This window comes from Vanellus vanellus, assembly GCF_965231255.1.
Source record: "Vanellus vanellus genome assembly, chromosome: 1".
NCBI classification, from domain to species: domain Eukaryota; kingdom Metazoa; phylum Chordata; class Aves; order Charadriiformes; family Charadriidae; genus Vanellus; species Vanellus vanellus.
Window position 1 is genome coordinate 15,426,541 of NC_138905.1, and position 27,786 is coordinate 15,454,326.

General features: G+C 39.6%; 1 protein-coding gene across 2 annotated transcripts; it reads left to right on the forward strand.

Annotated features, from left to right (window-relative positions):
- Window positions 1–8,376: 8,376 nt before the first annotated feature.
- Window positions 8,377–27,225, forward strand: PUS7 (pseudouridine synthase 7). 2 transcript variants are annotated; one of them, XM_082490255.1, is made up of 16 exons: window positions 8,377–8,772; window positions 10,665–10,761; window positions 10,873–10,974; window positions 11,876–12,020; window positions 14,033–14,050; window positions 16,409–16,520; window positions 17,878–17,955; window positions 19,656–19,784; window positions 20,033–20,158; window positions 20,463–20,524; window positions 20,944–21,104; window positions 21,987–22,113; window positions 22,619–22,720; window positions 24,431–24,560; window positions 25,662–25,753; window positions 26,478–27,225. In XM_082490255.1, the coding sequence occupies exons 1-16, from the start codon at window positions 8,408–8,410 to the stop codon at window positions 26,612–26,614; spliced, it is 1,983 nt and encodes a 660-aa protein (XP_082346381.1). In that variant the 5' UTR covers window positions 8,377–8,407; the 3' UTR covers window positions 26,615–27,225. The 2 variants fall into 2 exon arrangements, with proteins under 2 accessions (XP_082346381.1, XP_082346382.1); XM_082490256.1 differs by lacking the exon at window positions 14,033–14,050 and having other exon boundaries at window positions 10,665–10,749.
- The last annotated feature ends 561 nt before the right edge of the window (window positions 27,226–27,786 follow it).

Consider the following 27,786-nt stretch of genomic DNA (forward strand, 5'->3'; position numbering starts at 1 on the left):
TGCAGGTAACCAGGATTTTCTGTATGGATGATGGGGAATGAGATTTTAAAGTCATTCACAGCTATGAGTAAAAAAATACTATAAGTATTGCCATAATCCATTTTAGTTTAATGTCTGTCAATCTTTGACATGGATGCTGTGACTTTTAAAGTGGGTTTAGTGACCAGATCTAGTCGTACTGAGGACAACAGGCATTTTACCAGGAGCTTAATAGGGGACAAAATTTCTCACCAATAACAGTGATCAAAGGCAGCCAAAAAAATCAGGGAAAACCCAGTGTGACAGCAGGCACAGGCATGGCAGGCAGGCATATAAAGAGCATACTCTGCTACCCTGCAGGCCAGTGCCTGAGCAGCATGAGCTGCCAGGATAGCTCATTTTCTCCCTCCACCTTTTCAGCCTTCTGCTTTTCCTCCTGCCTGTGAGGCAGCAGCTTTGCTGCAGGAGACAGTCTCACCCGGCACCGCTCAGCATCCTCGCTCTTTCGTGGCCCCTGTGAGAGCAGCAGGAGCAGCCAGCCCTGCTGGCAGCTCATACTTCAGGCTCCGAGTCCTGTCTCAGCTCTTTTCCTTTTCCCATGTGCTTGGCACTAGCCCAAATACACAGAAAAAGGTCTTCCAGCCCTTGGAGGCGAAAGCCCTTGTGAGATAATTGTGGGTGAGGGCAGAAATATATAATTATTCCCCCACCTCAGATTCCTATTTCTTGTAATACTTGCTGTTTACTGTCTTTGCAAAAATTGAACGCTGCCGCTCAAAGATACTTGATCTGTGGGCGATAACATCCTGTTTTGTCTACACTGCTGCAAAGATTTACAGCATCCCTGAATCAAACTCCTAACAGTTAAACAAAGGTACAAAAAGAAAATGTATTTCACAGTTACCCCCCAATTCTATGGTTAAGGTTTTACTTAATCTTCTACAGTCACATGCATTCTTAATTTAAAATTACCCTGTACAGCACATTAACTAACAATTTGTTTACAGCTACCTTTATATCATTCAATTTTTAGAGAGGAACAAACTTGGTCAAAAAAACCACAGTCCTATCTGCCTAAAATTCTCGTTGTCTGTCTAGATAAGATGCTTTTCCACCTTTCTCCCATTGCAGACTAATTGACCAAGGGATTTGGAGAGATTAATTTGAAAAATAAGCAGCTTTCCATTTCCAAAAAGAAATGGGGGAAGGGAAAAGGGGAAGAATCAACTTAAAGGGGATGGCCTATTATAGCCCTATAAACCTTAATAATTTGTGTTCTCTGAAAACCACTTTTTGGTCATTATTTTGGAAATCTGTATGGTTCTTCTTGGACTGTTTTCAACACACTTCAAAGAACCTCCTCACTGAAATTACTGACCTTGTGCATTAAGTTCTCTATGTCCAAAAAAAACCCCCATTTTTTTCATAATACTGTACTTTCAGATTTTGCATGGTAATCAATTATCACCTCCACTTTTCACTTCATGCAAGGCTTCAAAATAAGCATTAGAAATGCAAACAACCTACATCTGAAAAATACATTAGGCTTTTGATAGGTCTTTCATTTTAATTCTCTGTAGTGCTATTAGTGACAGGTAAAAATCAGACCAGTTAAGTGCAGCTGGTGCAGAGAGGTGTAAAATTAAAACTTATCTGCCTGACTGTCTGTGCCCTTGGGGGGCATAAAACTGAAGAAGAGTGAGTGCAGTTATTGCTGCTCTATTTTATTAGTTTTTTCTACGGAGTGGGAACAACTCGACTTTGTACCTTTGGGTTTTCGAGGAGCATCTTTGGAGGAGACTGACTCAACATGCTTCTCACTTGTGTTCTCTTCCTAGCCAGATTCATGTTCCCATCTGCCAATATGTGCTCTCCTGATTTCCCCTCCTGGGGAGCCTGAGAGTAGGAAGACATTATAAACTTATTACAGGCCATAACTATGGTCAGTCATAAATTTTTTTCACAAAACAAACTTCCTTTAGGTTGCATTAAATAAAGTTTCTATGGGAACGTAGCAATATTCACATTTTAATTGAGATTGAAAAAATACTTTAATGATATCACCTGATAGGTATATTAGACCATTTATAATAGAGTATTTTTAATTATTAAAACAACCAGAGGAAAAAATCAAGCTGAAGTTGCAACCATATCATTATTTTCTTATTATGCTTTACACGATACTTCTGTATGTAAAAGGAGCTCTTGACAAATGGAAAGTGGTAATGACTGCATGCCCTGTGCCAGCCCACGCTTGGAAACCATCTTAGGGTTAGACCGTAACAGACAGTGACTGGGCATGCCATCTTTTAAGTACCGATGGTCTCTACTTGCTCAGTTTTATCTCAGAAGCAGAATTAGAGATTCTCTCCTTCCAACCCCTGAACCATAGGAAGGATGGTCTCAAGGATTTTGTCTGTAGATTCTCAGACATAGACAAATAGTTCTTGTAATATGTCAGAGATTGCTCACTGGTATTGAGAAAGGAGTAATGAACTTTGCTGAATATATTAGATAACTTCAGAAATCCATAGTAAAGATCTTATTAGCTATTTACCTTGTGGTAGCACCTGCAGGTCCTTCAAAATGCTAGTTCTTCACTGGATGAGGCACTTCATACCACTCCAAATTCTATTCGATCCAAGCTGATGGTAATGGATGACAGATGAGCATAGTCAACAGGGAGAACTAACAGTAGGGTAATTATCATACCAAGCACAGGTTGTAACGTACAACCTACTTAATTACTGACAAGGATTTTGTAGATGGGGAGATACTTAATGTAGGAATTTGGAGGAGGAAAAATAAGTATTTTAGGGAACTTCTCCCACACAAGATGAAATAAGTAAAGACTTACATGAGAAAAAATGTTGGCCCAACACATGGTAGAAGTCTTGCTGAAAGATGCCCCCAGCCAGATAATATGTCTGCCTGGGAGAGGTGAAGGAACTACCTTTCAACATCTACATACCGTGGCTATAGTAATTGGTCAAGTGACAGCAATTTTCAAAGGATGCATAGCTCTTTTTGTATTGCCCCTACCACCGAGACAGCCTGGGATTTGGACAATTGTAGTCCTAGCTCTAGATTCCTCAGTGCTGCTACTTCACAAGTACCATACCCTGCCTTGTTCATCACTAATGTCTATCGCTGTTATCAGTCCACTGTTGACCTGTTCACAGGAGCACATTAACCCCATTCCTGATACCCCTACTGGTTTCTAATTGGTTATTTAAATTCCAAGTGTGAAGGGTGGACAGGGGGTAAACTAAAGCTCTGTGATAAAGACACAGCTTTGATCCCCTAGAACTTGATAAAATATATCTCTAGGGATCAGTGTCTGCTCAGAACTAAGGATAGCCACAAATCTTTGCTCCTTCCCTTCTAACTGCAACATGCCCGTCCTTGATGTGGTCTTTTATAAGCTAGCCATACAGCAAAGCATGCGTACCTGGGATTTTTCAAATCTAAACCAAAGCTCGCCATTGTGTTACCTCCCCTCCTGGAGCAGAAAAAGAAAGTAAGTACAAGAGATGAGGAAGTAAGTCACTCAAATATGCATAGCTGTTGTAAGTCTCATCACATACAAGCGTGTGAATAGAATACAACTACGGAATGAGAACTATGAGGAACTAAAGAGTGGCGTTAATAGCCTGGCAAAGAGGAATTCTGAGGCTGGCTAGGATTAAGATATGACCCAAAGGGTCTTAAAAGTAAAGACAAATCATACATCTCGAAGTTAATGAAAATATGTTCTTTACACCACTGCTTAAAATAAAAGGAGGGTAGAAGATGACATTCTGAGAATGTCAGAAAAGACTCATAGTACAGATCCAGTGTCATTTTATTTAAGGTTAAAATAGTAGTGTGATTTGCATAGATACGGTGTAGGTTTTGCAATGGTACTTGAACATGCCAGCATCCTGAGACAATGTTCAATTAGCGCAACCTGTTTCATATGTTGGGGGAACTCAGGAGGGCCGCTCTTTCACATACATCATTCCCCACTTTAGCTGTAGCTGTATTTTAGAAATTTAAGCTTTTTCTGTAGAGTTGCTGTTTGTTTGTAAACTCTTATCTGCTTCCCCCAGATGCTTCAAACTAGTTTTTTACCGTCAAGGGACGCTTCAGCAGGCCAGAGGCGATGGCAGGGATTCGGGAGCACCCCCTGGATGGACAGGGACCACCTCCTCCCCTCCGGCACCCGCCCGTGCGGCTGGACCGGCCTGCAAACTCTTTAATTAAACACGATGACGCTGTCGCGAAGCGCCCTGCTAATGGTACCTCTTTCCTTCCGCGTTAGGACCCAACCCGGCGCCCTCGCGGGCTATTCGCCGCTTTTCCCTCCGTACCGCAAAGCGGCGGCCCTGCAGGGGTCAGCCGGGGCGCGGAGGCGCTGCCGCCGGTAAACGGCTGCTGCGGTGCAGCGGCAGCGCTGCCAGCCCGCCGGCCGGGCCGGGCCGCGCTGCGCCGGGCCCCTGCGGCGGCGGGGCCGGCCGGGGGCGGGCGCAGGCAGGAGGCCGCCTCCGCACACGCGGAGCTGGGGCGGGTCCGCGCCGCTCGCTCCCGCCGCCGCCGCCTTCCTTCCCCGCGGCGCTGGCGCCTGGCCCGTCCTCCCGTGCCGGTGTGCGGGTAAGTGGCACCCCCTTCCCCGGCTCCCGCCTGGCGGCGGGCGGAGGCGCGCCCTCCCCCGGCAGCCGCGGCCGCCCGGGGCTGCTCGGCCGGCCGGCCGGGCGCCGCGGCCTCCCCGGCGGGGCCGGCTCCCAGCCAGGGCGCGGGGCCACGGCTCGGCCTCGGGGCAACTTTCCCCCCACCGCTTGCGCCGGGTTTTCTCCGGCCCGCTGCGGGGCTCCCGCGGGCGGCCGCCGCGTGGTGCGGGAACCCAGCCAGCGGCAGCGCTGTTCTCCTGCCTCCTCCCCCCTCCCCGTCCTCCCGCCTGCCCTGGCCCCTTCGCTTGATCTCGCCCTGCCCCGGCAGCCTCAGGGCTGGCACAGCCGGGCCGGGGAACCCGCCGACGCTCCCCCGGCCCCACGCCCAAGCCGCCGCTGGGTTCCCGGCGCCCGTGGCTGGAGACGCTTCTTGCACCCAGGCGGGTTCCCCGCTGCATCCTGCGACCTCCCGAAGGGGTCGCTTTCGGGCGCTGCTGTATCATCGTGCCCTCTCATCGCTCGCCTTTTAATCCGATCTGCCTCATCTCATGAGAAACCAGCTTCGCACCCAGCGAGCTCCTACTCTTTTATGTTTTTTGTTTTGTTTTGTTGTTGTTTTTTTTTTTGGTTTTTTTTTTTTTTTTTTAAGTGGGAAGTATCCTGTCGCCCCCACTGGCCTGTGTGTCTGCCTGACAGGTACCACGCCAGAAGTAATCACGCAGTGTTTCTTGCTGGGGAGAATCAAGCTCTTTATTTGTAGTAGTAAATCCAGTGTCGGCTAAAACATGGTCTCTGTTGAAATTGCTGCGGAGTTGCTGTTTATGCAGATTCTGGCTTTTATGGAGACACCTGTTTGCTAGTAAAAGGACCGAGGCAGTTGAGCAGCTGTCAAAAAATAATAGGTGCCTCTCACTAAGCAATCTGCGCAAGTGAGACAGTGTGTGCCCCACTCGCTTCAACTTGCTCCTTCAAGTAATTAACCTGCAGAAATTTTACCAGATGATGGCCACCATTTGGCACAGGGTTGTACTTTGTTGTATGTGAGTCATTCCTCTGCTGTGAGAATAGGCCATTTTTGACAACTTTGGAACATTTGTGGCCAGTGTTGAATTCTTCTAACAGTTTGGATCATTTAGTAACTAGGTACTACGGTTTTATTTTAGAAACATGAGACTTGTCTTGTTACCTTCTTTGGCAGGTGTCTCAGAGGGTTTCTCTGTATTTTGTTCGCCATGCGAAGACATTCACAAGCCGTGTAGAGGCCTTTTCCATGTCAGTGCTTTATAACATGAGCTCCATAAATTTGGGAATGTAGAAGAATCTGGAAATGCTGGTAAATTGCTTCTCTTGGCTATGATTTTGTTTTGTTTTAAAGAAGGATTTTATATACTTTTGGTTTTATTTGAAGACAAACTGAAATTGGTGATTTCTGCTTGAAGGCATATGAATTTGCTAATTGTTCTGCTTTCTTCTGCATGTGTTTTGTCGCTCTTCTCTTCGGGCATCGCATACACTTTTTTTTATAAATCTCTCCTTATTTCCCTTCTGTCCATTCTTTTTTCTAGCATCCATTTTCAGTTCTTCATTTGAGCAAAACATTTCAGGTGTTTCTAAAACAGTTGTTCCTGCCTTTTTACCTGAAGTTTGTGACCTCTACAATGGACAGTCCAAACAATGAAATCAGCAGTGGCTAACAGCTAACTGGTAACAGTTAGTTAACAACCAAGCAAGTGGTGGTTATCGAGTTAGTAATGAGTCTTTTTTTTTTAAAAACATACCCTTTAAAATTAAATAGAATGTGCTATCTAGTGGCTGGAGAGATAATGCAGGATGATGTGTGTAGCTCTAAAATACTGCTCTGTGCCTAGATTTATTTCTTAGTAATAGTTGAATCCTGTTAATTTAGAAACTTGCCTGCTGTTGTGGGCAAAACTGCCTTGACTCGGGGAATTTAATTTATTGCCAGTTAACATAAACTTTCAATTACTGATTTGGCTCATGAGATACAAAGATGGCTACTGTTTAAAGAAACACTTGGGGAAAACTCCTTTCCTCTCCCTTCCGCACGCTCAACTTCGCTCCAGACACCCCCTCTCTCCTGCTTTCCTCATCCCCCTCCCTGGTTGTCCCCAAAGGTTTCACTTTGTCCCTTGGGTGAGGCAGCAGTAGTGCAGGAAGTTGGGGTTGGTGCATAGACATTTCTTTCTGCTGCTCCTTCTTTCTCATTTCTTCTGCTCCCATGTGGGCCCCTCCATGGGCCATGGTCCCCTCAAGGATGTCCCTGCCCTGTCATGGGCACCTCCACAGGCTGCAGTCACCTCAGGGATGTCCCTACTCTGGTGTGGAGAACCTCCTTCCAAGACTGAACCTCCAGCCACATCCCCAACAATGTCCCTTTCCCTGTGCCTCCCTCTGTATCTTTTTTAGCACGCTGTCACATGCTTCTTCCTGTGCTTCCCATTGTGCTTTCTGCCACCGGCAGCTCCTCGCTTTCTTAAATGAGCCTGTGCAGAGGCACCTTGTGCTTATCTGATGTGTTGGAGTTTTGGCAGGCAGTGGGTTTTGTCCAAAATGGAGCCAGCTGGAACTGGACATGACCAGCACAGGGCAGTTGATGGCCTTCTCCCATTCAGCCCCCTGCTACCAAAAACCTGTGGTTTATCCCCAACACACTGGTGTGCCAGTTGGGTGATGCTGGGAGAAAGGTCCTGTTGTCGCCTTATTATAGGAACTCCGGTCTCCTTTCATAAACATAGAAATAAAACCAAACTTCTCTGCCGTAGGTTGCTTAATGTCAATATTGTGTTATGTTGCTAGATTGGTAACACTTTTACAATTGTATTTATTATTAACTTGTCCATCTGAGCAGTTATGTCTGCCTCTATACAACTGTTGATACCTGGGTTCAGATGTGTCTGGTTTCTGTAATGGTCACATTCATACATGTGTCCATAGTTGGGTTTTTTTGCCTAAAACTTTCTCAAAGAGTTAGTTTTCCTCTGTTTTTCAGATCTGAAGGTACTAGTTCTGCTGACGCAAAAGTCGCAGCTCAAGTTGCCAGGGAAGAGTCAGAGCTCTGTTCCACCAGCGTGAGTAGTCATGTTCTTCTCGGAGATCATTTCGCTTCCTTGTTGTTTTGCTTGTCCCACTCATTCAATGATTTTGTTATTGCATCCCTCTTATCTTTTGGTCTGAATTTCTGCCACCTTGAGTTCCATGTGGGATTGTGTGTGTTAGAAAACATGAACGTAGAAAAAGAAAAGATGGTATTTCAAGTCTGGGGGAATCGAGCCATCCTCTCTCAATCCTTGCAAGATGGAATCTTGGTAGAACAAGGAATAATCAAGAGTGGTCATGTTTAACAGAAGGCTTGGGAACAGAAAGTTTCGTAGGCACTAAATTGCTATTGACAGCCTGTGTGCACAGGGCTGAATCTAGCTGTGGTAAGAGCTGGCAAGGGTGATGATGATGGTAAATGGTTGGTGCAAAATTGAATCCTGCTCTTCTGTAGCCTAACGTGCATGCTGCCTTGGGTGGGTATTAAGTCCCCTTAACGTTTCCCTTCTCTCTTCCCAAGTACATATTGTTTCTAGCTGTACAAAATCTTTACTTGATGTTTAACTTAAAAATGCAGAAAGTTATGTGGTTTTCCTGAACTGTTGCAGGGTGCAGAATCCTTGGAGTGAAGAGACTATGTATTGATATTGCTCTTAAGCAGACGGGAAATAAGCCATTCTTCTTGCTCCTCAGGGCTTTCTGTCCTACACTGTGCCTTAAACATGGAAACTGTAGAAATGAATAGTGTATCCTTGAAACGTCCTCACTCTGAGGATGATGTGGCTAACGCAGATGAAATTAAAAGGCAGAAGATCTCAGAGAAGTCTAAGACAGGGAACGACTCTGGGCAGAGTGTTGAGACTATAACAGAACAACCTGACAAATCTCTGCTTGAGGACATGAAAAATGAAATAATCCCCCGTGAAGAAAGTGAAGAGCAGGAAGATGAGGAACTAGAGGACAGTGATGAAGATGGAGATCCAGAGAGCTTTGCAGACATGATGAAGCATGGCCTGACAGAAAGCGATGTTGGCATAACTAAATTTGTTAGCTCTCATAAAGGGTTTTCTGGAATCTTAAAAGAGAGGTAACTCTTTGTCTTGTTATGTATGTTAATTCCTTGCTTTAAGCAGCTGTTCTCCATTTTCCTTTTCTGACTCACAGGATGCAACTGGATTATGTGCAGCCACTTGGGAGGTTCATAATTTTCTTTTCTTGTACTGAGACTGAAAGAAAGGTTTCATTTGGGACTTTCCTGGGTTGTTGTGTTTGTTATGGTGGTGTTTTTTTCTAATTCTTTCCTGTCAAATGGAGCTCTGAAGAAAGCAGCTGTGTATAGATAGAAATACATGATTACACTGACCTTTGGTGTTTGTCTTGCTCTCTGGCAGCATAAAACCTTCTGCAGTACTCCCACCTTTTGTACCGTTCTTCAGTGCTAATACAAGATGCACTGGAGAATGGTATTGAAACTATCCCTCTTTGGTTCTTTGCTTTTCCCTGACTTTTTTGTGCTGATATCTTTAAACATGTATATTGTCAGATGGTTCATTAGCCTTTAAATTATAGTCTGATCAGTTGTAGTGTCATCTACAAAATGTAGAAGGGAATTTTATAACCCAGGGTGTGAAATTTTACATTATGTACTTAATAAGATGTTTGGGTTTTAGTTGCTTTTTAAATGAAACTTCTAGGTTTTTTAAATTAAATAACATCTTTGAATAAAACAGAATGCAAATACAAAAACTCACTGAAGTGAGAATCATTGTTGCCCTGACTTAGCAAAGCAGTTAAGGATTCTTTGTTTACACACCAGGAAGTCCCTGTTTTTAAATACGGTCTTCATATATAGATCATTTTACATAATAAAGTGGTACGTAGATATTATATATGTATTTATATTCAGCATTAAGCAGCTGGCATAATCCTTCAGTGGAGGACACGGTCTGTGCTGAACCTCTTTCTGGGAAATCTGCCAATTTTGAACCAAGATGGCCAAAGGTAGCTGGGTGGTAGAAATGTTTGTGGGCTCACGGTTTTTCTTTGATCTTAGTTTATAACTCCTATCATTAATTTAGTCCTGGCGTTTTTATGGTACCGGTCACTAGTATGTCTAGAGAGGTACAGATAATAAGAGAGAGGACACAACACTGCTCAGGAAGGAATTCTACCAATATGATGTGTGGCTGCACAGAACTAGGGCAGATGGGGGCTTGGGGGAGACACAGTAGAAACATTCCCCTGGTGAAGTTTTCTTCATCTTTCAACATTCATAGACTACAAATGTTTTTCTTTTAATTTTTTTTTCTATTTACAAGCAGATGCTACTTAAAAAACATTTAGCAATTGCAACATAGACTTTCTCTGCTCTGTTAAAGTGAGGGTGTTTTTATTATTGAACATAATGGCTTGATTGAAAACTTCACAGTCAAATTCTTTGTTGCTATCATAGAATATGCAGAGTAACTTTATTTGAAAGATATTCTCTATAGCAGAATATATGTAACAGAGCTGAATTTTTCCTGCTTTCCTTAAAGAGTGGCTCACGTGCCCTTTATTCTGCAGGTTATTTGAAGTGACAGAGTGAATGCAACTGTGTTCACATTGTAGCAATGCAGTAGAGTCTTAATTGTCAGTAATGACTGGGATTGAGGATATGCATTACTAATCTCTGCAAGCTAGTGAGAAAATTACTCAGAATAACTATAGCAGGTGTTTGATTATCTGCAGAGAAGTCTGCTGTGTTTAGATATGCCAGACTTTGTTCTGTGTTCTCCTGGTATCCTGAGAGGTGAGAACGGGTGCAGCTTTCTCATCGTTGAAGTTTTTTTTTTTTTTTTTTTTTATGTGAATTTAATTAAGTGAATTCAGAATTCTTGAATGAATTCTCCTAACAAACAGCTTCTTGGGAAAGGACTTTATGTGATGTGGGATTTTCATTTTTTTGTTACAATTTTAATGGGTGTTTCTTCCTATCAGATACTCAGACTTTGTTGTTCATGAAATTGGCAAAGATGGACGTGTGAGCCATTTAGATGACTTTTCTGTTCCAGTGGATGATGAGGTAAATTTTGAGGTAAAGATTTGGTAATGGCTATGCTCCTTAAGCAAAAACATTGAAAGGCTGAAAGTTGTTCCATGAAGGTTACTGGATGTTTTGTTTTTTCCCCCTTCAAATATGTATTAGGACCCATCAGAAGAAACATTTACAGTTTTGTCAGACGAAGACAAGCAGCGTTTAGAGGAGCTCCAGCTTCTTAAGAATAAGGAAGCTAGTGTTGCCATAGAGGTAAAATTAATAAATGATACGAAGTTCGGGTGAGGGAAGAGGATGAGAGAGTGAGTGGAAGGTACATGCTGTCTTGTGCATGTAAGGTATAAGAGCAGTTTGAACATGATGCAGCAGGTAATACTGAAGTGTTTTCAGTTTAGGGTTCAATTCTGTAAAGCTTACAGATACACTCAAAATTCATGCACATGAGTTGTCATCTTGATTTCAGTGGGACTGCATACATGAACTCAAATACACATCTTAATTTCTCTGGTGTTAAAATTTTCTTGCAGTATTTTTGTTTTCTGTCTAGTAGTATTTTATAGGATAATTTTGTAAAAAGGATTAAATAAAACACCTGTCCTGATGAAAGACTATTTTCAAGGTCAGTATTTAGTGATTTAATAGAAAACAAGATAAATATACTCCTCTAACAGGAAAAATAAGAAGGTACAAAATGAAGTTAAAACTTAGTATTTTTAAACATCCATACATTTGAAGAATAACTGTTGACCTAAATTTGGGACAAAGAGATGAGTAGAATTAAATCTGGTAATTTCAAATAAACATTCACACATTAAATAATCTTACGTAGCCATTTTTTTCCTTTAATGCATATAGAAAAACTTCATTTTGCCAGAGTTTTCATTAGAAGGGGGGAATTTTATTAACCACAGAAGAGAGAAATAAATCTTGAGAATTGTCTTTTATGAATGTTGAAACTGGGGTTTGTAGCAGAGTTATTTATTGTTTTTCAAGCTAATTTTAATGAGTAGGCCAGACTTTTAAAAGTATACCTATTCAGTACTTTAGTGTGATATGGTAGGTTTTCTTTAAGCCTGCAAAATTTAACTCTGAGAGAATCCCTCCCCTTTTGTGTTACTTTATGTGGTTTCTGTATGCATGTGTATTAACACAGGTAATTGAAGACACCAAAGAAAAAAGAACAGTTATCCATCAGGCTGTGAAGTCTTTATTTCCTGGACTGGAGACTAAAACAGAAGATCGAGATGGAAAAAAATACATTATTGCTTATCATGCTGCTGGGAAAAAAGCACTGGCAAGTGAGTTTCAGTATCACAGCATTTGGGTAAAGTAAATGCTAAAATTATCTCCCCCCCCCCCCCCCAAAAAAAAAAAAAAAAATTGTTACTAAGTACTTCAGGTGGGGCGTGTGTCCTAATGTAGCCTGGCTTTGCTTTTTCTTCTTTGCGACTGATGCTGTGAATCTAAAACGACTAGGAACACAAGGAATATCTCAAAGTTAAATTACTACTTTTTTTTTTTTTTCCAAATCATTCATCAAATACAAACATGTTAGAAGGGAGAGGATCTTCTGCTGTTTCAGTGGGAATAGGCAAATTAGGGGTTTTGTTTTCAGTATTGTTTGAACTTAGCTTTCATGAACTTACCTGGATGTGTAAGTGTGTGTTGTGGAAGTAAGAGGTTGTAGTTGAAATGTGTACATTACACTGACAGTCAGTGTAATCTTGACTGTTTGAAAATCCATGACAAAATTGTCAATGACTTGAATAGAGACAAGCACCTATTTGTTTTCTCAGAGTTACAGTTTTATGTAAATATATTTGCCATGATCTTTAAGGCTACTTCTGCTTCCAAGGCTAATTATATTTGTAGAAAATTGTCTTTATTCATTATAAATCACAGTTACTATTTTGAAATAATCAAAGTAATGAAGGATTTCAAAATGAAGTATTATCCACCTTAATCTTGCCAAATACTGTTTTGGTTACTAGGGTTAAATTCATGTGTTCTAAATTTTTTTAATGTTATTACAAATTTGTTGAGAGGATTGTCTACATGCAGAATGTTGCACATTTAATGAATTAAGGTTTGATACATTTAAGGTATTAAGGTTTGATTTGGTTTAAACTTACTGCATTCCTATGTTGCTTCAACCTACTAGAAATGACAATGTGTAAACTGAGCCCTTTCATTTTAAAGATGAAGGAGATGGAGAAAGGATGTGACAATATAAAAGTGGAAATAATGCCATTTCTACATTCAATTTAGTTGTTATTTTTTAAGGCTTATTCTAAGCTAATATGGGAATGTTTTATGTTTACTGGCACAGTTACAATGTGTTATGTATCTTGTTTAACCATGTTTGGAAAATTTGTATGTTTGCATGCTTTATGCATGGAGTATGTATACTTACCAGCACAAAATTCTCCTCAGCCGGTTTTGTTCTCTGTTGGTTTGTAATGGTTTTACCTCCACCTTTTCCTTCTGCTGCTTCTATTCTTTAACCATTGTTACAGACAAGCGGTTGATATTAGGCTGACCACTCTGATTTAAGACATACTGTATAAAATAATTTAAGTATTTGAAATATGCTGAAAAGAATTTAGTTGTGTGTCTCTAGGATTAAAATATTACCTGGCGCACCATCTTGTGATGCAGAGGAGCATCATCTATTTAAACCTGGATTCCTAAGTTGTGATGCTACAAACACCTGTGCATGTTGGTAGAAATGTGTGCAGCTTCAGTGAGTGTGTGTAAATGCTTATGAATGTAGGATTTAAGAGTGCAAGTTCTTTTTAGTCAGTTTAGTGTTTTTCTAATGTGTTTATATAGCCACTAACACATCTTAGTCCTGAGTGGGTTCCCCAGGCAAGAAACATTTCAGAAACGTAGAATATTCGAATATTAGCTGAGATAGCTGATTACTTTTGTTGATAACGTAAAAGATTACCAAACATACTTTCTTAAAATTTAAAATTAGAAGGTGCTTTGTGTCTATAGCAGGTTTACACCCAAAATACTTAAAATACCGCCTTACTAAATTGTCAGTAAATTGCTGTTTCATCATTGTCCACAGATGAAGTTTGTTGCATCTCCGATTGAAGCTTTCCATATTTTCACTGTTTGCCTCTGCACGATTCCATTGCATAACTGTCTAAATTGCTGTCATCCACCACCTAACTGTTGGATGCTCCCTAAAACATAAACAATCCCATAACCATAAACCTGCATGTTCACCTCTAAAAACCCTTTGACAGTCTAAAAATTAAATGCTACTCTTTTGTGCTCTTTATGCTATGCATTGGGACAGAGGTCAGAACTGCAACAGGTAAGAGTTGTTGACATTTCATGCTAACAAAATGAAATGCCAACCATTATGACCTCCTAAGTAACAAGAAGACTGGCCAAAGTCGTAACAATTAATTCTTTAAAAAACTCTACACTTAAGTAATGCTTAAAATTCCCTGAAACAGACAAGAATTGGGCTTGTGCTACCTCTTTTTCCTAGTGCAGCATAGGCAGTAGTCACTTGGTGCAGAGAAAGTCTGCCAGTAATAAGTGATGCGAGTTATCATTTTTGACAATACTGTTTTGTCGTCTATGGTAAATTTTCCATTGATTTCTTTAAGCCAAGCCTTGTATTTCAGACACCACTACCTGTATTTATACAACTTTAAAAGTATATGTCATATATCCTGACATTAAAAAAGAGCTTTCAGCCCTTGAGTTGCAGCAAACGGTTTGGAAAAAGAGCTTGGAAATACGATTTTACTGTCAAAAATGTCACATGACTCAAACATAGCTGTAAGGACTGCAAACTGTCCCTCTGGTCAATCTACACAGTTGAATACTTTGAAGTATTGGGTGAGGAGTAGTTAAATATCGGGATTTTATCTCCAGCCTCCCAATACTCAGCATGGCTGCAGTTCGGTGCGTAGGCACATGGCTGTTGCCTGAAGCATGAGGAGCCCATCAGTATATATAGTATCTATAGAGTCCTTTTAGTCTAGCCCAGACTAGGGCTCACATTGTGAAGGGTGTTGAAATGACTGTGTGCAAGGTGGATTAAATTTAAAGAATGATTCCAGCTGGAGAACACTTTCCTTGTTTATCAGGCTCTGTCTTCTCTTCCCTTCTAATTACTGAGTTTGTCATGAGGGACCTTGCTCTTCAAGCTGAATGCAGTGTTTCATTGACTGTGTTTAAGAGCAGCGGTGGCTCAGAAGGGAGACCAGCAGGAGCATGAAGTCTTTTAACAGACCATACCACTCAGTTTAGGTCCTAGGAAACTCCATAGCAGGGGCTTTGCTTAGAAACTGATGGTACAAGGCAAGTGATGCAATATTTTTAAAGTTATTAAAAACTAGGCATATAATATTTTATACTGTAGCATCCAAAATTGTTTTTTGTAGAAGTGTGTGTATGGATGGCAGCTTCAAAAAAAAGAAAAGTAAGAAGAATTATCTTTTACCAGAAAGTTTCCTGAAAATTAAACTTATTCACTGTCTGTGTGGGATATCTGGGCTTTATTAAACTAACGTGAACAAACAGGGCAAAACTTCCCAAGAACTTCTTTCCTGCATTGGTGTTTATATACTGAAATAGGACTGACTTTTCCAGGTAGCTTTTGCTGTTATCAAAAACGCTTAAACCCTTTTTTGTACAAAACCAGGAATGTCTGCTTGGTGGCTACCAAGAAATAAGGGACTTCTTACTTAAAACAAAACAAATCCTTAGCGTTGTTCTTACGAAAAAAGAATTGACAAGCAAAGCACCTCAAAATTGGTTGCTAAACCTATGTAGAATCAGTCCCCCTTCCCAGTAGTGCCATGGGATGATTGTCAGGGGATGATTGTAAAAGGAAAGTTTTATCTCTGGAGGATTTTATGTGCAAGAAAAGCTTGACGAATACATTGATAGTTTTCTGCACTCTCCAGAAAAACACCAAATAATTGTACAGAATTGTAAATCAGTTGTTAGTCTGTGGGAGCTGAAATTTCCTCACCCTCTGGCCTTCTCTAAACACTGCACAGTATTTGGCTTGAATTATTTGTTAATGTCTCTATTCTGCCAGATTTTTCTCTCCCATACGACTTAAAAAAAAAAAATTCACCTTAAAGTAATTTTTGTGAGTATACTTTTTTTAGACTTTTGTAGAGACACAACCCATGCTTTTGCATGACACAGAAAAAAATCCGACAGAAATGAAGAATATGTTAGTACTATAAATAATAATTGCAGTCTTCCCACAAACAGGACTCCAATGATCCTCATCTATTAATTATAGAAGGCACTAGATGAAACATGGAGTGGCTTTTATGGCTGAAAGTCAATGTAATGATAACGTTTTTGAGAAGTTTAAATCAGGCAATATGGTAGTTGAATGACTAGGGTATATTTTTAGATAATTTCATGACTGAGGAACTGTTGCCATTTCATTCAAGATTTTCTAGGTCACAGGACTGATTAAAGAGAAGTTTACAGCTCAGTGGAAGGGGAGAAGGTTTTTTTCAATGTGCTTTGCAGCTTTTGCTGTCAATAATTCACTTTTTTTTTTAAAGCAGGTGAAAATTAGCAGAAATTGATTCTTGCATATTTGTTTTAAATGTAGCTGCAATGGCAAAGATATTAATTAATTTTTTATAAAAAGTGACACTTTACAAATTCTAACCTTTTGTTTTTAAAGATCCAAGAAAACACTCTTGGCCAAAATCTAGGGGAAGCTACTGCCACTTTGTACTGTACAAGGAGAACAAGGATACTATGGATGCCATTAATGTCCTATCCAAATTTTTAAGGTAAAGCTGTTGTTCTGCTAGCCTGGCTAGCAGGCACCCCTCCCCTGGCATGTTTCATGTTACTGTAAATGTTATGCTTCAGAATTATGTAAGAGCAACACAAGTGATTACTATTGCCTAATTTGTAGCCACTGTTTTTAAAAAAAAAAAAAAAAAAAAAGAGGAGTAAGTTATTTTAGAATATCAATTTGAAACTTGTAAGTTTTGGAAGGAGGTGAGACTGCAACAAAATGATCCCAAGAAATTTAAAAGACTGTACTCTGCTACTTCAATGGAAAAAGGTCCACAAAAAAAAAAAAATTGAAGCTGGCTGATCTGAGGAGAAAGGCTTGGCAGCTCAAAGCCTCAATGTGTGCAACCTGAACTAAACACCAGTTTTTTCCCAGTGTGTGAATATATGCAAGTATGTTATGAACCTCTCAGATATTATTGTGATAATATGCTGATCAGTTCCTAAGCAGCTACAGTTGATAAACTGTTGTTCCATGTATTAATTTCACCATGGCAACACAGTCCGAGTTCCTTTCACCCCATCAAGTGCAGCAACTAAAAGATTTGCCAAAGGCGTGATGTGAACACAGTGAATTGCAGAGGAAGGACTATTTTAAAATTGGGTCAATTCAGTCATCTACTCATAGAGAAACTTACCCACTTCTCCCCTCCTTTTCCCTTCGCCCTTCCAGTCCAAAAATAAATGTTTGTAATCTAGACTCTAACCAGTATACTACTAGTATTTGTATTTGAGAACAGAATGGTAGGAGCATAGTTTGGCAGAAAAATATGTGTAATGGCAATCCTGCTACCCCCTAGTGCCCATAGCTGGAATAACTGGAAATGCTCCCTTTGGAACAGGCTGTAAAGTACAAAGTGGAAAGGAAACTTCCCTCTCAAGGAAAGAAATGGATCAGATTTTAAATTAACTTCTCATATTCTCACATAATGTGCATGCATGGTATTCAAACAGGCATTTTATTTGAAGTTTAAGAAAGAAATGGAGATGAATTTTCTTTTTAGTGAAATTAATGGTGGCTACACACTTGCGCATTGAGTATATAAGAAGTACTTCATATAAGTATATAAAGAAGTACTTCAAAGCCTATATTCTGAAAGCACAGTTGTGGTAAAAGCGAATCTGTCTATGTATAATTAAAGCAGAGGTTTCCCTGTGTTTTATGTACTTATAGATGAGATTAGAAAATGTCACACATATGTCAAATTGTGGGGTAGTTCTGGGGAATATATGTATATTTTCTATTTTTAATGCAGAAGATTAATAATTCCAGGTAATTACGCTGAAAATTATGTTTGATCTGTGGCTATTTTAATATACATAATATCTATTACTGTTGCTTTTAAGAGTGAAGCCAAACATATTTTCCTACATGGGAACTAAAGATAAAAGGGCTATAACAGTTCAAGAGATTGCAGTTCTTAGGTAAGTGAAAATATACTGGAGTATTTGCAATTCTATTGTGATAGGTTGAATATCTCAGTAAATACCTTGAAGACTCTGTATGCATGTGACACAAATGGTGGGTTCAGGTCTTGATCTTGTAAAGCGTCTGTATTAATGAAGACACTATAATCCTTTTTTATTCTATGGTGATTGCTAGTATTTTCAGACAGTGGTGTTCTGACTCATAGGCTGGGTGCATGTATTTGGCTGAAGCAGGGAGCCAAATTGCCTATGTGCTCTTACACTGCATGGCTCCCATGCAACAGCAGAAAAACAGCATAACACAGTGAAAATTATGTCCCATTTCCTTCCTGACTTTAGTTTCCCCCTTCCTCCAGCTGGAATCCTGTTTTCTTTCTCACTGAACACTCTGAACAGCTCCAGAGAAGGCTAATCACTGCCTTTGCTCATCTGTGAGTAGCCAGAAGGGGCAAAAAACGATGAGGAATTTTTCCTGCCTTAAGCTACTCCCATAAGTTGCCTATTAAGAGAAAATAAAATCTATTTTGTCATATTCCAAGATAATTATATGGTTTCTGGGCATCTGAAATTAGTGTTACATCCATAACTGAGAATGATGGATGCCTTGCGGTTCTATATTACAGTGTCTGTTTAGTTGCTGGAATATTCTGCCTGGGCTACTATGTACAACTCTTTGAAAAACACACTGCCCAAGTGAGAAATTTTAAGGTTTGAGAGTCAGAAATTTGATCAAATCCTTGTTAAAAGGAGGGTGTTCGCTACTTAATTGTTCATATTTTTCCTCCTTGTGGTTTGCATGTGCATATGTTTGCACATATAAAAGGAATTATTAATTTGTGAACTGTGAGAAGCCCCAGATTGTCATTGCTGCAAGGCAAGTTTGCAAAGTGATGAGCGTTAATCAAACTTGTGGTGTAGCCATCTCGGGTGCTGTTCCATTTACTTTTGACACGATCACATTTAATGTTGTGTCCAAGAGCTTCAGTGTGTTGTAAGCACTGATTGGGGGGGAATGTACTGATTTGTGGTGTTTGTTTGGTAGTGCCACAGTACCTGACTCCCCTGTGCAGCCTTGGAGAAGGATGATGCAGGAGAGGAGACGTTACCATTTATCAGCCTGCTCTGAGCTGAGTACGCTGGCCATACTAGTTGATAAACTTTTCTATCCTGGTATAAATTTTGGCAGAAGTGTCAAAGAGCAGCTCAGTGATGCTAAGAACAGGGTATGCTTCCAAAAGTACTAGCAACAAAAATGACAGATATCAGTGACAGGTTTGATTTCATATTCCTTCATCTGCACTAAGCTTACACAGTGGCTAATTACTTAACTCTGAGTTTATAACTGTGCCAACTAGAGTATATTTATGGTATAGTCACTCAAATAAAGCAGAGCTAAGCTTGTGGGGTACAGTATACATCAATATTGCAACATACTTTTTTTGAGTGACTACTGTAACATAGATGTGAAATGACAGAACTAACAGTCTTTGTCATGGTATAAATTTTTTGTTGTATGAGTAGCCTTAAGAATTATCTGTACTTTTCTTTTAGATATTTCATTAAAATACTCTGACAAGGCAACAGTAGAAAATCGGGGAAACTGGACTCACTGCTTCTTGTGAAATGCCAGCATTTCTGTATTTATTTAATTATCTGCTTTTCTAAGCATAGGTTGGTCACTGTTTGTTTCTTTTTAGAATCACTGCACAAAGACTTGCTCATTTGAATAAATGTTTGATGAATTTCAAATTAGGAAATTTCAGTTACAAGAACCATCCACTGAAATTAGGAGAACTTCAAGGGAACCATTTCACTGTTGTTCTCAGGTAATATGTTAGTTCTGTTAGAACTAACTATAGACAGTTCTGTTAGATTTTTTTTTTTTCTTTAAATAGGTAAGCCGTATCATTGCATCTTGTGTTAGGAAAAAGAAGAAAATTCCTCCTTTCAGCAGGATTTTGTTGAATTTGATACATGCCATGTAATGTTGATGTTGAGCTTTAATATTATAGGGTTCACAAAATAGTGTAAGCCTTTAATAATCTCTCTATAACTTTTTTTTTTTTAATGCTAGAAACATAACAGGAACTGATGACCAGATAGAGCAAGCAATGCACTCTCTCAGGGAAATTGGATTCATTAATTACTATGGAATGCAAAGATTTGGAACCACAGCTGTTCCTACATATCAAATTGGCAGGTATGTGTTGTTTTCATCCCCCTTTTTTATTATTATTTTAAAATTTTATTTTATTTTTATCCTTGTATAACTTCTAATGTATTTTGGGGAACTTCCTTCTAGCATATTGCATGTGCCAGTTTTAATTTTAGATACAAGAAAGAACTCGTTTCAGAACTTGCTTCAGTAGGTATTTTGCATAATACCACTAATTTTAGTATTGCATAAATCTAAACACTTATACTTCTTTTTTTGGATGAATTGGCTAAACCTACTTAAAATGTATTTAGTCACTTCTTAATACACTTTCCTGTTTGAATCTTAGAGCTATTCTACAGAACAACTGGAATGAAGTAATGGATTTGATACTAAAACCACGACCAGGAGGTGAGGACTGAAAAATGATACGTTAAGTGTTTGTCTCTCCTCCTCCAAGAATTGTATGTTCAAGAAAAACGCTTTTAGATTCTTTTAATTTGAAAGGATGTTTGTGAGGACAGCTTTGCACATGCTAAACTTCAGCCACTTTAGCAATGGACGAGCAATTTTCAGACTCTCTGCCTTTCTGCTTCTCTTTCCTTGCTGTGCAGTTTCTTGCAGTGGAAGTGAAAAGAGACTGAATACTTATACACAGAGTCTGCTCAGACTCCACGTGGAGCCTTCCAATCTCAGCTATTCTGTCATTCTGTTGATCTGTGTAATTACCATAACTGAAACTTTAATTTTTCAACTGTTTTAACAAAAGGTGGGATGGACGCTTTTTTGGTGTGTAGTTAAAATATTTTTATTTTACATCCTCGTTCTAGCCGAAAAGGGATACTTAGTAAAATGCAGAGAAGAATGGGCAAAAACTAAAGATCCAGCAGCAGCCCTTAAGAAACTACCCGTAAAAAGGTGTGTGGAAGGACAGCTTCTACGTGGACTCTTAAAGTACGGAATGAAGAACATAATCTCTGCATTCGGCATAGTGAGTGTAAAAGCGCTGTGGGGTATTTACTTGAATAAATGCTCTTTTGATCGTATCATGATGAATTTGAAATAGACTCATAGATGCTTGATGAGTAGAAAGTTACATGTAAAATCTTTACATTTATCCTGCCTTTTTGCTTGAAGTACTGCTGCATGGTAACTGACGACATCTGTAATTAATGTATGCATAATGAGCTTTCCAGTTTATACAACTATCTCTGGTAGGTCGGAAGCAATACAGTTATACTTAGTAACCATATATAATACAGATCTGAGAATTGTCCAAAAGTTCAGTATCAGACTTTTTCTGTTGCTTTAAAAGCACAAATCAAACTGATAGAGTGCTAATGAATCAGCTTGGCGTAGAGGTGGTGGTTTCACTGTCATTTTCAAGTACTGTAATCAAGATCAAGTCTTTGGAGAAAATACCTCATCACCAGCAAACTACTGGGCCCATTGTAGGAGCTGAGGAATAATATCTTGTTTATGAAGAAGATAATTAGCATAACACTGTGCTTTCACATCTGCAAAATTTTACTTAAAATTTCAGGAGGCTGAGTATGAATTCAGTGTTTTGTAATAGCCCCATGTGTTTGAGCTGTTGAATGAAAAGGAAAATTTAAAAAAGCTTTTTTTTAGTTTAAGTGCAGTAGGGTTTTTTTAATGTGGATTTCAAACATATTAAAGCATTGTTTCTTCACATATCCTTTTCCCAAATAATGAACAAAACTCAAATCTGTATACCAAGAAATTGTGTTAGTCTTGCTGCTGGAGAAGGTAACATTTCAAATATATGCCTTTTTGGTTATGATTGAGAGAAAAAACCCTGAAAATACACATACGTCTTTTTAATGTTTCACTTTTTTTTCTTTATCTCTAGATACCAAGAAATAATCGTTTAATGTATATTCATAGCTACCAGAGTTATGTGTGGAATAATATGGTGAGCAAGAGAATAGAAGAATATGGGCTTAGAGCTGTACCAGGAGATCTCACACTTAAAGGAGGTAAAATCAGACAAACAAAAAGCCAGTGATGCTCTGTAGTTCAAATTCCTAGGAAAACAAGACATGTGTTTGTTTACGTGGTAGTGCATACATGTTCGCTTTTCCCTCTCACCCATTTTCTGAATCCATTGGCCAGTTTTAGTCAAATTTTACAAGGAATTGGGAGTTAGATAATACACTTCCATGAGCTATTGGTTTGCTTGTTTTTCCAAATAGCTGGGTAGGGAAGGGACTATGAAGGACTGATTGTTCTCAAGAATGAACTCAAACCTAGTTGAGCTATGGAGAACTATGGAAGAATGTTATGAAAGTTTTAACCACAGAAGTTTTTGTTTATGTTAGTATCTTGTAAAGCAGGGACTCCACTCAGTTAAAACTTTCTTCACTTGGATTTGCTCTGGCGTTTCCTTGGGGTGAGAATCGAGTGGTTCATTTTAAATTTAGCTAATGTTAACTGTCACAGGCATTCATACTGGTAACTCTTTATTTTCTGTCCTGATTGTAGCCACAGCTGTTCATATCGAAGAAGGAGATGTTGATAACTACACTATCCATGATGTAGTGATGCCATTGCCAGGATTTGATGTTATTTATCCAAAGCATAAAAGTAAGTCTGACTAATTACTTACTCTGAAAATGTAAGTCTGCTTTAAGATTGTTCTTAAAAGGAAGATTAGATCTATGCAACCTTGGTGACCTTTAAAAAAATATACTATTTCAGAGCTCTTGATACATTGCTGTCAACCTCTCCCGTTGTGATAATAATAGTCTGCATTGTAACTTATTTCATTTAACATAAATCTGTTTCACATTTCTTTTTAGCTAGTAGCTTTTCCAAAGAAAGAAATTTTTTGCTGAGGCAAAATTATTTTATCTCAGCACAAGGGGGAAAAAAATATGGTGGAATGTTAATTGAAAAGTGTGTGCGTTTGATTTTTAAATAAGAAAACAAACCAAAGTTCTAGAATTTGTAACCCAGGCAAACAGTTGAAGTTAGGAAAAAGAACCAGATCTGTTTAAATATTAACTAATATGAATATTTAAAAAGTGTATCTTTCATCTCCCGTGTATAAAATGCACTGGATGTAAATAATTTTTAATGGAATAGGTTGAGTGATCTATAATTACCTGCATGCAACACAATGCTATTATTAAGGGATAAAGTTGTAGAATCATTTTGGTTGGAAGGGACCTCAGGAGGCCATTGGTCAAAGCAAGGTCAGTGCTGTATTCAGGCCAGCTTGCTCAAAGCTTTGTCCTGTCAGGTCAGAAACTTTCAAGAACAAGTAGTCTCTAAGTCCTCCTCTAAATCTTCTCTTCTCTAAGCTAAAAAACCCTAGTTCTCTCAGGCTTTCCTCACAGGGCATGTGCTACAAGCCCTGTCCATTGGGGTGGTCCTCCATTGGACTCATTCAAGTTTATCAGCATCTGCTTCATACTGGACACTCTATTCCAAGTGCGGCCTCCTGACTGCTCAGTAAAGGACAGTAATTGTTTTTCTTGGTGTAGCTACTGGCTAAGCTCCTGCTGCTGTTAGCTTTTGCCACTGCTAGAGTGCTCTATTAAGTCTTCTTTCTACTCAGAGTCCCAGGTGACCGTGAGTGGAGTTGCTTCTTAGCCTGTACCATTGCAAGGAATTAATCACTCTCAGGTACAGAACTTAGTCTTTGCTGAATTTCATGAGGTTCCTCTTGGCCCATTCCTCTAGCCTGGCTAGGTCCCTCTGAATGGCAGTCCTGCCCTTGGGTGTATTGACTGCCCAGCTTGATTTTGTCCACAAACTTGTTGGGGTGAATTCCAGCTCATCCACTTAGGCTGATAAAGGTATTTAACAGGACACATGCCAATTCCTTGAGGAACTCTGCTTGTAATAAGCTTCTAGGCAGAGCTCAAACAAGTAGTGACTACCCTTTGAGAAATGAGCCAGACAGTTCTTCACCCATCTAGCAGTCCACCCACTGTACTGTTCTAACATTGGATACGAGGATGCTGTGGGAACACGTCAACAGCCTTGCTAAAGGCAAGGTGGGCAGCAGTCACTGCTCTCCCCTCATCCACAGGTGTAACAATTTCATCACAGAAGATGAAATTTTGGTTTGCTAAGATTCTTTCTTGGTTACTGCCTCGACTAATCAGGTTGTAGAAGCAAACATTGTAGGTAGTAAGATTTGTAATAAGTAATTTAAACTTCTGTGTAACACTTATCCCGTATATGCTGAAAACTACTAAATGTAAGGGAAGGAATGATCTATGAAAACGGGCTGTTTCAAGCAGCTGCACTATGCACTCTCCTATTAAATATTTTCCTCTTTTGCAGTTGGGGAGGCCTACAAGGAAATGCTAGTAGCTGACAATCTTGATATCAACAACATGAGGCATAAGATCAGAGATTATTCACTTTCTGGAGCATACAGAAAGATTATCATTCGACCTCAGAATGTCAATTGGTAAGTAGGAGGATAAAGGAGATTATACTTGAATTGACAGGACAGAGTATATATGGGATGACTAAGTACGAGAACCCATGGGACATACATGTAGACTGAAACATAGGTAGGGAGGAATCTCTCTGCATTTCCCTCATGTTTTTTTCACAACTGAAGTTGAACCATAACGTTATTTCTTCCTTGGTCCTCTGTTTCTGCGATGCACGAGCATTAAGACATCTATCTCATTGTTACACTCCTTGCAAGGGCTTGCCTGAACACTTCATACATAATTATGTTGAAACCATGATAGATAATATTCAAAATGGGATTTTTGTAGTCTTGCTGTGAGAAAGTTGGTCTCCAATTACCCATCTGTCAATCAGAAAGATTTGTATCACTTAAACCTACTAAATCGCTGTTGTTAGAGATAGAACCTAGTTGTTACATGGCAACTGAATAAATACCTTTTAATCAGGTGACTGTACTGAATGTGCATAAAGACTTGATCACTGATGCGTAGAAAAAAATAGAGGGTTTAGGAGGGAGACAAAAAATACAAATGCTTACATCTTATTTTAATTAGTGCTGGTTTAAACCTTATCTGCTTCCCAGTTACTTCTTCAGCCTCATCATTACATATGGAATTTCTGTTAAATGAGTGGCAGAAAGTAGAAGACGTATTTAAGCCCTTTCAAAGAAGTTTAGATGGGGTTCTTCAAAATGAAGCCTCTCCCCCCCCGCAAGTATTCTTAGAGTTGACACTATTCTTCCCATAATTTCATAAACTATACTTCTTGTATAGCTGGAAATTCTGACAGCTCATGAGAGAAAACAGATGAGTTATGCAAAGAAACATCTCAGTAATTTATTATTTTTTTTTTTTTATGATCTTCATCAGAGGCGAGTCTCCTACATAAAGCTTTACCACTTATTGCACCATAAATTCCATCTTACCTTATTGTATTAGAAAATCAATTCCATTTCAGTGGCAACTGTCAAATTGGAATAATACTAATAAATTCTATTATAATAAAAACATAAAATGATAGAAAATAATATATACATTTTATCCTAAATAATTAAAAATAATAATGTAAAAATTTTGTGTATATTATAAAGGGAGGTTGTTGCATATGATGATCCCAGAATCCCGTTATTTACTACGGATTTGGATAAGCTGGAAGGAAAACCATTACCAGTTCTTCCTACAGGTAAGTTGATTTTTTCTGCTGATGTTTGCAAAATAGAAGTTTGATCTGGCTGTTGTTTTGAACTGCTATGTATTGGAAGCTCTTTTAAGGAGGACCTTTCATTTAACTGGACTGTCAAGCAATGGTATTAAAGATATCCAAAGTTAGGTATCTAAATAAGGACCCTTATTTCTCAAGAGTGACAGCAATTTTGCCAGCAGTCTGTATTGACTGTTATATTTCCTTAGAGACCTCTCTAAAATCAAGTAATTGCTTAGCAATAAATGTCTGTGAAATGCATGAAGGTGGAATTAAGCCACAAACTGTCTGTATGCTTGAGCATGAACATAAGAGACTATTCAAATACTTAACAGAATTCGATGGAGATTTTTTTTTTTTTTTTTATAACTCTGGTCACAGGGTCTTTTGACAGTACTTTCCACAAAAAGTAAAGAGAGACTAGGAATTTGCTTTTCAAAAAAGAAAAGTTTATTTTGCTTTGAAAGGAAGAAAACCCCCTAAACACCACTTCCCTGCTGAGAGAAAATGTTAAAACCAAATTGCTTTATGAAATTCCAGTGTGTATTATAAATTGGAGTGTGGTGGTGGTGGTTGTTTTCTTTTATGGGTTGGGGGGTTCATTGTGGAAAATTCTAGTCCAGTTTAGATGGCATCCAAAATAAGCATTACTTATGCCCTTAACAACTTTTTCTTGCTTTCTGTCTCCTCTTACCCTTTGTGATAGATGGTAAATTCAGGGCACTGAAGATGGAGTTCTCCCTTCCCCCATCCACTTACGCTACCATGGCGATTCGAGAAGTTTTGAAAATGGACACAAGCATAAAAAACCAGACACAACTGAATACTACCTGGTTACGCTGAATGAACTGCTAAAATGACTCAAGATTTTAACATATATAAAGTGTTTTCCTATTGACATGTTCTGTACAAATCTTTACAGATTGGTAGTAAGATATTTGTATTTTTTTAAGTTTTTATTAGTGCTAGCATTTAACTTCAGTACTCATTTGCAAGGTGGTGGTTGTAATATATGGATCTTTGTGACTGGTGCTTTTTAATGAATGAATAAGTTGCTTGAGCTGTAACATGGGTACATCTTTAAAAAGTGGGCTTGTAATAATTTCAGACCTGGAAGAATGTCTAGCTTTTTTCTTTTGGCAAGCACTGAATGTTTTAATGAGTTCAGCACACCTTGAAGTCTCATCAAATACATTAAATTACAGCTTAGGAAAATGAGTTGCAACAAAATTAAGGTATCGATGAACACTTACGTTGCAGGAGGTTTTACTGGTACCGTTTGCGCTGATGTGTTAAGAGGATTCTATTAGCGGGGCTTTTTATGGGCTGTAAAGATGTACAGTTATTTTAATTAGTTGGTCTTTTCACTGAGAAAATACTTTTGTGTATTTTCTAGCTTTACTAATACGTGTACCAAAGAACAGGTACCGAAAATAAATTAACCTGGAAGTCTACGTGTGCATCAGTAACTGCTTCCTTTACCCATCTCCTGTGTCCATTACTGGCAGGGGATGAGCCGGGCTTCTGCTAGAAAAAGAAAATAAATTATAAAGCTGTTCTAAAAAGGCATTTTTAAGCCTCTTTCTAACCCAAACAAAAAGCTTGCGTTGCTAAAATCGTGTAAACAGAAAGCGGTGACGGCCGGTGCGTGCCGTGGCGGCTGGAAGGCTCCTCCCGCCCGTGCGGTACCTCAGGAGAGGCGGCGGCGCGAGAAGCGCGAAGCGGTTGAGGCTCCTGAACCAGGGGGGCTGCGCTTTCCACGAAAATCAGCTGCTCCTTGAGCCCAGCTGAGCTCGGCCTTCCGCCGGCCCACCCGGGGCGGTGTTGGGGCCGACACACCGGGCGGTCACGGCGCTAGTGCTGCCGCCCGCCCCCGGCAGCGAGGTACCGCCATGGCACATGCGCGCTGCGGGCGGAGGGCCCCGCCCGCCGGGGCGCCTCACCCGGGCGAAGGGACGGGCGTGGGCAGTGCGCATGCGCCCTGCGCCCCCAGTGCTGCGCCCACGTGACCCGCG

Coding starts and splice junctions, on each gene's coding strand:
- PUS7 (XM_082490255.1), top strand. CDS start 8,408: ATGGAAACTGTAGAAATGAATAGTGTATCCTTGAAACGTCCTCACTCT. Junction 10,975..11,875: donor AAGCTAGTGTTGCCATAGAG/GTAAAATTAATA, acceptor GTATTAACACAG/GTAATTGAAGACACCAAAGA. Junction 22,721..24,430: donor TATTTATCCAAAGCATAAAA/GTAAGTCTGACT, acceptor CCTCTTTTGCAG/TTGGGGAGGCCTACAAGGAA.